This window comes from Daktulosphaira vitifoliae, unplaced genomic scaffold (genome assembly GCF_025091365.1).
Source record: "Daktulosphaira vitifoliae isolate Bord-2020 unplaced genomic scaffold, ASM2509136v1 Scaffold_3, whole genome shotgun sequence".
NCBI classification, from domain to species: domain Eukaryota; kingdom Metazoa; phylum Arthropoda; class Insecta; order Hemiptera; family Phylloxeridae; genus Daktulosphaira; species Daktulosphaira vitifoliae.
Genome location: NW_026099574.1, coordinates 19,440,116 through 19,453,026, shown reverse-complemented (window position 1 = coordinate 19,453,026; position 12,911 = coordinate 19,440,116). Strand labels below are relative to the sequence as shown.

General features: G+C 23.9%; 1 protein-coding gene across 1 annotated transcript; it reads right to left on the bottom strand.

Annotated features, from left to right (window-relative positions):
• Positions 1 to 1,940: 1,940 nt before the first annotated feature.
• On the bottom strand, positions 1,941 to 11,815 carry LOC126901599 (nucleolar protein 14). Its single transcript, XM_050678183.1, has 14 exons — positions 11,519 to 11,815; positions 11,312 to 11,458; positions 11,109 to 11,247; positions 10,732 to 11,048; positions 9,566 to 9,714; positions 9,400 to 9,494; positions 9,001 to 9,333; positions 4,563 to 4,744; positions 4,345 to 4,497; positions 4,120 to 4,284; positions 3,115 to 3,453; positions 2,496 to 2,638; positions 2,255 to 2,410; positions 1,941 to 2,186 (listed from the first exon to the last, which is right to left on the bottom strand). The coding sequence occupies exons 1-14, from the start codon at positions 11,657 to 11,659 to the stop codon at positions 2,090 to 2,092; spliced, it is 2,556 nt and encodes an 851-aa protein (XP_050534140.1). The 5' UTR covers positions 11,660 to 11,815; the 3' UTR covers positions 1,941 to 2,089.
• Between the last annotated feature and the right edge of the window lie 1,096 nt (positions 11,816 to 12,911).

The following is a 12,911-nucleotide window of genomic DNA, read 5'->3' as shown; positions in this document are numbered from 1 at the left end:
AAATTGAAAATTTTTTGAAAATTAGCGATTTTTAAATTTGTAATTTTTTTGGAGGTTTCCCCCATTTACGGGGAACGAGGGAATTTTTTTCAATTTTTAAGGGTAATGTCTTCGACTAGATACAATTTGTGATCTTTTGACGTATCGTTGAAAGAAATCCGTTCGGTGAGAGCTGAGAAAAAGTGGACACAAAAAAAAAAAAAAAAAAAAAACACATCTTAGTAAAACCAATACCTTCTCAGCTTCGCATCGAAGCTAAAAATCATTCTGTATATGTAAATATTTTGATGTGTTATTGCTTTTATTTAGTTTTTTTTTTTTGGGCTCACTATTAGATAAGTCTCCTGTTTAGAAGGTTAGTTATGTACATAACGAATAATTTTAACTCGGAAGTAGAATGTAACGTATATTATTATATAGTTTCTCATTAAAAAAGATCTATTCTACAAATCTGACTACCAATGGTGGATATTTGAAGTAAAATAAATATCTAAATCAATTTATAGCGTAGATAAAGGATGATAACACTTTAAGATAGTTGTAAATCAGTCGAAAAACGGACATTATCGGACAGGTCCGACACATACAAAGCCGAGTTATGAACATTGTGACAAGTTCGATTACAATAAAAATGCAATTCACATTATCTACAAAAAGTAAAGGTATTTTTCTTACATTTTGCAAACTATCACCCGACAAAGATACTTAGTTTTTCTATAACAGTAGTAGTTTGAAAAAAAATGTCATTAATAAAGATTAGCAGTTTTAAACCCAAATTCAAGTTATAATTATGAATTCCTCAACATACAAATTAATTATTTAATTACCTTTTAAATTTATAAATAATTTTAGTGAAACCGATTTATCGTTTATTCATTGTTGGTCATTTGAATTAAACCATTTAATACATTAATAATACTTTTTGTATTGGCCAAGCCAATTTGACTTCACAGTATAAAATTATATTAAGCATTCCATTAAAACTATTTCAAATGATACACATTTTAAGATATTCAAAACTACCATATATAAAATATTTTAAACTGCCACAAATAATACCACTTTACACTTATGGCTCATCTCTTGACTTAAAAGAGTATTCCTTATATTGAACATTTAAAAACTTAATCAAATTCGTTTCCAAAAGCTTTCAATAAGGTAGAAGTCAAAAAGTATTACACATATACCTTATAAACATACTCGAGAAGCAGAAGGGGTAAATCTATTGTTATAACTTTTTAGGAAAAGGAATAAAACTTTTTCCTCTTAAATGACGATAATAAAACAACTTCATTAATAACTCTGTAAATATTTATTACAAAATAAAATAAAGATAGGTAAAAATATATATGACACCAAAAAGTGAAATTTGATAAAATTGGACTTAAACCCTCCAACTTCTCAGGTAAAGATATTATGCATTAAATAATAGAATTAATAACATTATCTACATGCTACTATGAAGCTAGATATGATAAATTTTTTATGAGGTAAGAATTCTACAGTAAATACTTAGTAAAGTGATACCATTCAATACATATTTTGCTACAAGTACTATATCTATCAGTCAGAATTTAAGTTTTTAAGTAGAATTATATTATTTATTAGAAAAAGGGTATAATATAGATTTTTTTAAAAAATAAATGATTTTTTATAGTAATTTTAATTTTTACCTGGTATTACTTTAAAACATTGATTTAGATGTTAAAACTTGGTTTAGAATACAATAAAATAAAATTATTTTATAAATAAATTCAAATTATTCAATGGTAACCAATAAAAAAAAGGATTTAAACCAAAAAAAAATGTACATTTTATACAAAGAAAAATTTGAAATACAACCCTTGTTCTAATAAATTATTCAATTTTAAAAAATTAGTTTTACTGAACTCAATCAATCAAATAACTATTGAGAATAATAATAAACATGAAACAATTGATTAATTATAACTAAAATTATAATTCAAAAGTTGTCACCTTTAATGAAACAAATAGTTATTTTTTTATATATTTGTGACCTAACACGCATATAACAATGTTTTTCTTTGAATTTGTAATCACATAACATTACATATGAGAAACAGAAACTTCATTTGTTTTTCTTTTTAGTAAGTTTATTAATTTCATGAGCTTGAGAGGCACCCCAGCTGTATATTTGTTTGACTTTATTACGTCTCTCAACATCACTGAAAAATATTTAAAATTTTGTAATAACAAAATCTAAAACCCTTTATTTAAATGAAAAAATATATACTTTTTAACTTGCTCATGGTACTTCAATTTTGATAAGAAACTATTATCTTTTCTTATTTCACGAACAGCTGATTTCATTTCCCGTTTATAGCTTTTTAATAATTTTGTTCTCTCAGCTTTTTCTTTAGATTGTGTTTTAAATGTACGTCCATCAAATCTATATACCAAAAAATAGTTTTTCTTACTTAATTACTTTCAATAAAATTCAAATAATTATAGTTTTAAAAAATTTAATTACATACACTTTTTGAATTCTAGGTTCATAGAGACGAAGTGCCTTTGGTCTGTTTGATAAAGTTTGTAATTTTTCAAGTTTTTTGTTAATAATTATTTGCAATTCTTTTTTTACTTTTTCAATTTGATTTTTTAATATATCTGATTCAATCTACAAAAATATAATCATTTAATAATACAATGCATTGTGACTGTTATTAACAAAATATATACATATATAGTAAATTTCAAGATAGCTGTTTTCATTAGTTTATTGTATAATTTGAGAAATTCATCACAAAGATATAATGAGCAAAAAAAATATTATATAATTTGAACGTAAATTTACCAACTACGACAAAATAGAAAAAAAATATTAGTCATATTAACTTAAGTAATTAAGTAATTGTACGATGTTCCAATCACTATTGCCTTTTATAATTGGTTCCTGAACATATAATTTACTTACACACTTTTTGGTTATTTATTTTTTTATACCTTAATCGTTCTTTTTAAAGTTTTAATTTAACAAGATAAAGTTAACAAATTTAATGAAAACCTATAAAATGTAATATATTTTTATGTAAAACACTAGGAAGTAAAACTAAAATGAATAAAGTATAATTACATATATTGTTGAATAGTTACCTTTATTTCATTAATTATTTGTAGGTGTGGAAACCAAATTTCTCGACTACTTTGAATATTATTACACAATTGACTAAATCTAGAGACTAATTCTAGCGTAATATATAGTGATGAAAGTTTAAATACTGTATCAAAATTCGATTCATTATAAATTTCATTTATTGATAATCTTCTTGGCCAGTCAGTTGGAATATCTTTAGAGTCGATGACTAACATTTTCATAGATGGCTTAAACTGTTGTACAAAACCAACAGGAATTTCTTCTTTTACTGCTATCCCTAAGATACCTCTCAATACATTAATAACTTCTGGAATGAATCTTTTAGACAATTGAACATACTGAAAAAAATATTTTCAAATGAAATACTTATGTGAATAATTTATTGTACACAAACAAGTTTTTTTATCAATTAAAATAATTAGGCATTTTTTAACACTTTTAAGAAAAAAATATTGAATTCATTCGTAATAATAAAGCTTATTTTCATTATAAACAACTTAATAATTGGGAAATATTGATTTTTTAATGAAATCACTTCTATTTATGCATTTAAAACATCAAAATTAATAAAATATAAACAGAATAATACAAATTGAATGGCTAGTTATCTAAAACTGTTGAAGCCTTAAATAAAAAGTAATATATATAAATTAATTGATAATAGACGGAACCATCTTTCTTATAGTTTAATCAGAAAAAGCTGTAGATTATAACTTTAAATAATATTAGTAATATTTTTAAATACTAATATTGCAAGAAAATTCATATTTTATTTTTTTTATATTATTTTATAACCAAATTATTGAAAAAATAAATTAAAATTTACTGATACTCAGACACATTCGTATATCCAGGAAGGAATATACCTTGCTTGTTTTAAATTATTATTAAAACTATTAATAAAATATAAAGTACATACAAAAAAAAAAAAAATAATGATATCCACTAAGATATTTAAATTAACAGATTTTCTAATTGCATAATCAAAGAATTCATATACATACCTCTAATAATATTGTACACAATAATAATAATGAAGAGATATTTGCTCTTGTTTTGACAACACTGAGACATAACAGTTCACAAGCTATTAACACAGCATAGGTACAAACTGGATGATAATAGTCTGAAGTTGGAAACAATAAAGGGACCAATTTCAAAAATAATAGCTAAAAGATGATCAAGTCTTTATGAGAATACTAAAATTAATTTTAAAATTTTAAGATTACCATCTCTGGATTTATTATTTTTAAATTTAATCCAACAAATTCTGAGTGCTTCTCTTTTAATATTTCAACAAAACATTTTGCAGCATATTCAGGGAAAAATTGAGTCAAGTCATAAAAATGTGGTACTAATAAATTCAGTATTTTCCATCCTTCCTAAAATTCAATCAAATAAAGTGTACAATTATATGTTATTGAGTACTGATATGAATTAACTTTACCAGAGAACTGGAAGTATCATTAATATGTTGAAGTAAGAAAGTGAATAGTCGCATTAAATTTGATCTGTTATTATTTCCTAAACTTGGGTGATTGACTTTAATCATACGCTCAATAATAATATTTTGATCAGTTATTGATTTACCATCTACTATTTCTTGAAAACATTCATATTCATCAGGTACTAAAAAGTATTAATTATACATATAATTAAAGTTAAAAGAAAAATGACAATTTTAGCTTCGATGCGAAGTTGAGAAGGTATTAATTGTACTATAATCTGTTTTTTTTTGTGTCTGTTACCACTTTTTCTCAGTCTCACCGAACCGTTTCTTTCAATGATACGTCAAAAGATCACAAATTGTATCTAATTGAAAACATTACCCTCAAAAATTGAAAAAAATTTCCCTTGTTCCCCATAAATGGGGGAAATCTTCAAAAAGATTACAAATTTAAAAAACGCTAATTTTCGACATTTTTCAATTTTTTTTTACTTAAAACTGCTATAACTTTTTTAAAAATTATCAAATCAATATAATTTTTTTATGATCAGTGAGATACTTACCAATCATTTTCTATATATTTTTTTTTAATCTGACCCTTTAGAAGTCTACAGGGGGGGATTCAAAATGATAACTTTTTCAAAAATAATTAACTTTTTTAACTTAACTTTTGAAAGTGTTCCGGAAACTCTGACACTTCTATATACATATATATATCTTAAATTAATGTTTATGTAATATACATTATGAAAAAAAAAAAATTTTGGACTTTATTTTGTCCTCACGGTGAAAATGGCTACGGTATGCTATTTTTGTGTTAAAAATCTCGATTTTATATTTTACATTTTTAACTTTAAAATGCTTTAACTTTTTGAAAAATAAATGGATTAATACAATTTTTTTATGAGAAATAATATTGATATACTTCTTATATTCGATATACTTTTTTTTTAAATTAAACCATTTCTCTTAATACAGGAGGCGTTTAAAACTTAAAATCGCATATAGAAAGTAGAACTTTTTGAACTTCATTTTTGAAAGTGTTCCGAAAATACTGACACTTTTATATCTATCATAAATTAAAGCTTAAATAATATACTTTATTATGGAAAAAAAAAATTTCGGACTTCATTTTGTTTTCATGGTGAAAACGGACATAAAATTTAATAAAAAAATAAGATTTTTTGTAAAAATATTCTTTTTTATATTTTTCATTTTATAATGCTATAACTTTTTAAAAAATGTATAGATCAATACAATTTTTTCATGATAAATACTATTTATATACCTCTTTCTTTCGACATACTTTTTTTTTAAAATAAAACCATTTCCCTTTAAATATTTATATAATATAAATATATGTATATTTATAAAACTTGTAATCAGTATATAAATAAGAAAATAGGAAATCATGTAGATTTTGGAATAATCCATCAATTTTTTAAAATTAAACATTATCTATAGATTTGCATCGAAGCGTTTTTTATGATAGTGATTTTAATTACTGTCAGATATCATTATACTAAAACTCAATTAGTTTATAGCAATACCCTCTAGATTAGTTCAATCGTTTATGAAGTAATGTAGGCAAAATTTGAAGGGTTTTACTCAAGCTCTTTTGGAGCTACATTGGAGTTGAAATATATACTCAATATACAATTGAGAGTAATTTTTTTCTTTTTTGAGTTTAATTTGATTAAGTGTTACACTTAACGATAAAATATATAGAACCTCAAATATAGAACTTATTATTGCCTATAAAAAATGTCTTAACACAATTTTTCATACATCAATTATACTTTTAGAAAAATAATAAATTCATGTAAAGTTGACTTTTACACAAATTTTTGATAAAATTAATAATAATATCATATTACGTAAGAATTATTTAAAAAATCAACTATTTCATTATTGACTAAAATTAAGTAAAATAAGAAACTTGTCTTATATATTATAAAAACATAATTATTTTAAAACTCGCATAACACAATATCTACTTAAGATCAGCATTTGATTTCTAATATGTTTTTTTTAGTGTTTATCTATTACTTTGTGAATATCTATTTTGGTAATCTTGTATAGTCTAAATATTTATTGAATTTAGATCAAAATGAAAATTATTAATTTATTTACTTGCAATAAAAACTGTTTTTGTTTTTTTATCTCTATTGTATTTGTTATTATATTCCTTCTTTAACTACATTTCTCCATCTGCTATGTCATTTACTATTTTCAATGACTTTCCTTTTCTGTAATTCCAAACCACTTAAACATTCCAATTGATTTGAAATTTATCAAAAAAAATGGTAAGCCTTTTTGAAGAAAATTGGGAACATCATCTAATGTAATCGATCATTTTTTTTTTTTTTTTTAGATTAGTTTCTTCCTCATCATGTTTAAACTATTTTGTGTTTTGTATTATAATCTATACAGTCATCAAACAAGGAAAAAGTAATACATTCTGAATTTAAATACCATAAATGGTTAATTATCTTTTTTAAAGCCACGTCTGCAATTTTTTTATTTTGTAATTTATAGGCTTCTAATTTTCTAAGAAATAGTATTTCATTGAGAGGAGCTTCTATTGTGTTTGTAGAAGAAAACCAAGCTTGGATGTAACATTTGACTATAAAACAACAAATGTCTTTTAAATATATTTCTTCTCTACTGTTTAGTTTAAATTGTTCTGAAAAAAAATATTTTTAAACAAAAATTGTATTATCCATCCATCTGGCTGAATGATATGGACCAGGTTGTCAAAAAATAGTTCCCCTTGAAGGAACACCACCCAAAAATATAATTAGGAATTCCAAAAATTCTTGATGATCATCTTGAGGAAGATCTTTAATAATATTATTTTTTGTGTATAAAATAATTTCATCTGTTTCATCTTTTAAAATATTATGAACATGAGTATTAGAAACTACAATATTGTGTTTTATCAATTTTATCCCATCCCTGTTGAAATCTTTTGAATAATATTTTTGGTCCAGTTTGAAGGATATAATTTAACTAAAGAAAAAACACCCTGTAAAACAAGTTCAAAAATATGGTGTCGGCATGCTAAGAATAATATTTTTTTTTCAAAACGTTGCTCTAACAAAACACATGCCTATTTAATCTTCCCATATTAGAAGCCATAAAACAAACGTAAAAGCTTGTATTTTTTTTAATAGTAACCATTTGAAGCTTCAAAGACAGCTGATCATGCTTCTAAACCTGTCCATGTGAGTATATAATGGATTCCAAGAAGCTGTTCAATATTTAAGGCTGTTGCAATAAAAAGAAGACGATATACATTTTTTTTCCTCTAATGATAGGAAGTAGTTATATGTCCCAATGGATCACAATAAATTTTAATCATGAAATTTAGAATTAATTTTTTCTGCAATATTTTGTCAATAACTTTTATGGAACCTATTAATTGATTATTGGTTTAAAACATATATTCTGGGATCTAATGAAAAAACATCCAAACACGCAGTAAGTAAATGAATAGCATTCATCTCATCTCTTTTCTAATTGTGCTACAAGTTGATATCTACTCCCATCTTACAACTAGAACAGCCCTTAGTTTGTTAAAGTCACAAAACAATCAATATCCTCTTGAATCATGCGCAATATCAAATAAATCTTCCATTTGATCACAAAACTTTGTTCCCTTTTTCTGTATATCACTAGTCTTTATTTTATTTTTCTCCAAATTTCTTAGTTCTTCGTAGAGTTTACACTCTCAATTTAAACTAAACCAATAAATAATTGATTCAACAATAATTACAGTTTTTAAGAAATATTATTAGAACCATTTTTATATGCAAAATGTTATGCACCTACAACCACTTAGTAAATATATTACAATAACTGTAAAAAACTATTTATGCTAAATTTTGGAAATTTATTATATTTTGTATTTTTTTCAAAGTATAATTGATATATTGATTTCTACTTTGTACCACTGTAATCTGGTGTATGTAAAATATATAAACAAATACAATATTAAATTAACTAAAAACCCTTGTATCAAATAGAGTTATATAAAAAATAATAACCTCATTTGTAAATTGTATCATTTGTTATATAATTTAATTAAATTAATGCATAATCATTGAATAATACAATAAAAATAAGTTAGAAAATATATCTTAATTAACTTTAAGATAATCAGTGACTTATTTAGGAGGCTACAAAGACTAAGCTTCCAGCTATGTCAAAACAAAAATTTAGGTAAAAACTAAAAGGTATTTCAATTTTTTTTTTTTTATATATATTATTAGTTTCAATCATTGAAAATTCCAGGGTATGCTACAAGAGATAAGTATTAAATTTATGCCAGTCGTAAATTGAATTAAAAAACTTGATAAATTTTACTAGATCAAGCTAAATTGTCATTGTTAGATAAACTAAAGAACATTGTTCATAATATAACAAATATACATACTAGTAAATGTAAATGGTAGTTGTTTTCTTGCTTCCTCCATTGTTACTTTTTTTTCTTTCAACTTCAGTACAAATTGGTTAGAATTTTGCTTTTTTTTTTTATTAATATTAACATTTTCATCATCTAAATTTTTTTCATCGTCGTCTTTTAAATCACTCATATCATGATCCAAATTACATTCTTCATCATCATCAGTCATGGAATCTTCATTTAAATTAGTTTCATCATCATTATCACTTAGATCTTCACCTTCATTTATGTCATCATCTTCATCACTTCTTTCGTTTATTTCTTTATCTGAAGCATCATCAGAATTTTTATCTTCTTCTATTTCTAAACAACAAAAAAAATTAAATAATTTTAATGAATTCATTTATTATTCATTAAGATAAAATTTACCATCATTATTTACTGGGACAAGATCTCCACAGTTAAGGGGTTTACCTTCAGCGTTATAAGCTAAAGGCTGAACATCATCGTCACCAAAATCAAATCTAAAAAATTATACAATTTATTATATCTAAGTATTATGTCAAAATAAATAGCAATATATATGTTTTTTTACCCATCATCTAAGTCATCAGCACTTCTATGTTTAACAACTTCATTGTCTTCAACGCCTTTCATTCTTTTTATTCTTTCAGCTTCCAGTTTTTCTAGACGTTCTTTTTCTTCTTTAGCAATAACTTCATCAGATTTTAATTTATCACTTGCCTACCAATTAATGTAATAAAAATAAATAATGATAAGCAAATATCTATACTCTCAATATAAACTATCATAAGCCATCTTTTTATTTTTTAATAAGTTAAGATTTTTGAAATGTTCAATAAAGAAATCTTTCCAAAAAGTACCTTATTTTCAATAATAATGAAATCAGTTTGATTTTTACATTTCAAACATTTACTTGTTATTGTTACAACAATTTTCTAAAATAAGCATTTGATCATTTTGATTATTTGAACCACATATTTAAGAAACACAAGTTTTAAAATGTTTAAAAACAAGCTTTCAAGAACATTTATTTTTTATTGAGTTACATCATTTTTAAACAATATTTTAAATCTCAGTAATTTTGAAAGTTTTAATAAAAAACTGGACAACTATGTACACGTATATATTAACAGATATCTAGTGTCTGTTGAAGAAATAAGGTATAAACCCACCATAAGTATTCTTACGGACCATAAGAGGGATAGAAAATTCCTGATGAAGATGTATTTTGGAGAAGATCAAAAAAACTTCTAATGCATATTCTCTTTAAAGAAAACCTTGAGAACGTCTTTAAAACCCTCAGCATTTAGTCGTGTATTGCTTTATCACAAGAAATTATATATTGTAGAAACAATGAAATCCCCAAGTTTTTAAACTTGTTCTTTTAGATGAAAGTGAGGTAATTTTATTAATTTTTTTGTAATAACTTCATATACCACATAGAATACTATACTCTTTCCAACTCAATTTCAATAAAAGATAGCAATAACACTTTAAAAACAATCTTTTACTGTTTTTACTAGATTAATATTTTGAAAAATATATTTTTTTCAAATAAGTACTCCATTTCAAAAGTTAATAAAATAAATACACTTTCATAAAGCGGTTAAATAAGTGTTTTTCACAAATGAACTTTTTTTTAAACTTGTATTAAGTAAATATTAAAGATTAAATGTGTACCCAATGCCATAACAATAATAATTAATTTTAATAAAAATTATTTATATAATCTTATACCATTCCTCTAGCATCAAATTTCAATGAACGCATAAGAACATCATAAGAGTTTTTATCAACTTTTTTCTTTGCTAGAGGTTCATCTTCATAATCTAGTTCTCCGCGATTTTTAGTAGGAACTACAGGCATTAATTCTTTCCAATCTTTATCTAACTGTTCAGTTAATTCAGTTGTTTCTTGTTTGAGTTGTTTTTTTTCATATTTACGCAGTTTAGATTCTGCTATAAGTTTATCTATTAAATTACGATGACTGGATTCTCCATCACCAGCTTTACTTAACACCCCGCCACCAAAATGAGCTTTTTCAACAAAATCAGCTAAAAAATATGTTTAATTTAAGTAAATAGACACTCATAATAAATATATGAATGTAATACCTCCTAATCTTCCACCATTACGATCATCGTCAGAATCTTCATCATCATCACTGATTGGTTTTTCAAATTTTTCAATCGAAGAGAGGGCTTGACCTTGATGAGTAAGATCTTCCTCTTCTCCTAGATTATACTTCATTTTCTTTAAAAAAAAAATAAACAATTATAATATGAACATAAATTATTATTCAATATGTTTTAACTACTTTCTGAGCTTTAATTCTATTAGCAGTAAATCTTGCAATGACGCGGTCTTCAGCTGTCATACCATGATTATTTTCACCAATTCTACGATCAACAAATTTGTTAGATTTATCTTTCAATTTGTATTCCAAGAGTAATGATTTTTTTCTCTAAACATTAAAAATTACTATTAATTTTCTTATAAACATAAAATTTATATAAATAAATACCTTTTGAATAGCTTTCGATCTGGCAATACCTGGTTTACCAACTTCATTTTTAGTTTTTCGTCCAAGAATATTAAATTTTTTTTTATTTATGTGTAATTCAAATGGATTCAGTTCTTTATCAGTGGTATTTTTTACTTTCATAGCGAATTTTTTTAATTTAACCAAAAAATGAAAAGAATAATCTAAATATTAAATTAATAATTAAATATATCACTTAAATATAAAAATGATTCTGATATACTGAAAATAATACATAGTCTCACGCATGAAACATTTACTTCATGTGTATGATAAACGGTCTCACGTGTTTTTATTTTGATTATGGTATGAAGATAATTTATCAATTATCAACACCAGTGATAAGAAACATCTATATTATCATGAAAGAAAAAGTAATTTGTTTATTTTGTAAAAAAAAATGAATTTAAATAAATTGATTTTGCTGAAAACGGTATTATGCATAACACATATTTTCCTATCCCTTAAAATGATAAAAAATACGAGTCCTTTACCCTCATCTTATCTTATCAATGAAAATTAACTAAAATCATAACCATATAATCCCTAGTACCATGATAAAATCATTTTTAATTATAGGCTTAAACTTAATTTAATAATTACTTTGATTACTTAAATCATATTCATTCCACTCAAATAAAATATTTTTCGTATCTTTATGGAATTTATAGAATTAATGATATCAGTGACATTTATGCGTAGCAAAAACAATTAAAATGACACCACTGGTTAAAAGTACGTGTAATTTGCAAAACTGAACATGTTTCTTATATTATATACAATTTATTATTCTTAACACTAGTGTTAAACATAGATGCAACTAGTAAAAATACTGGACATGCTAAAATTATGTTAAGCTCACAAACCCTCAAGTAAATATTTTTTAAAACCATTGTAAAAAAATGAAAAAAAAAAGTTTTTTTCACTAATTAACCATTATATAAATATAAATTTTCGATTCGTTTTATAATCATGTTTTTAATCATCAAAATAATCATAAAAGTTTCAATTGATAAAAAAAAGTTTAATGTCAACTATAGAAAAAAATTCTCCATAGGCCAGAAAAAATTATTTTTACATATGGGTTGGCAATCCTAATTTAGAAGTGGTAGTGCTATAGCAACTCCACACTAGCTGGTTGCGTTCATGAGTGTTAGACTAGGAATAGTAAATCAATTATAATATTTTGTGAAATTAAAAAGTTAAAGATAATAAAAATTATACAACTAACATTACTGTAATTTGTTCATTTTTTTAAAATATAAATATATAATTTTGTTTTAAGCTAATCCTTTCCATTAAAATTAAGAATAATTACAAAAAAATTTGATTTCTTGAAAAAAAATTCAAAACACTAAAAATAATTATTAATGGA

Coding starts and splice junctions, on each gene's coding strand:
- LOC126901599 (XM_050678183.1), bottom strand. CDS start 11,659: ATGAAAGTAAAAAATACCACTGATAAAGAACTGAATCCATTTGAATTA. Junction 2,639..3,114: donor AAATAATTAATGAAATAAAG/GTAACTATTCAA, acceptor ATATTTTTGTAG/ATTGAATCAGATATATTAAA. Junction 2,187..2,254: donor TACCATGAGCAAGTTAAAAA/GTATATATTTTT, acceptor AATATTTTTCAG/TGATGTTGAGAGACGTAATA.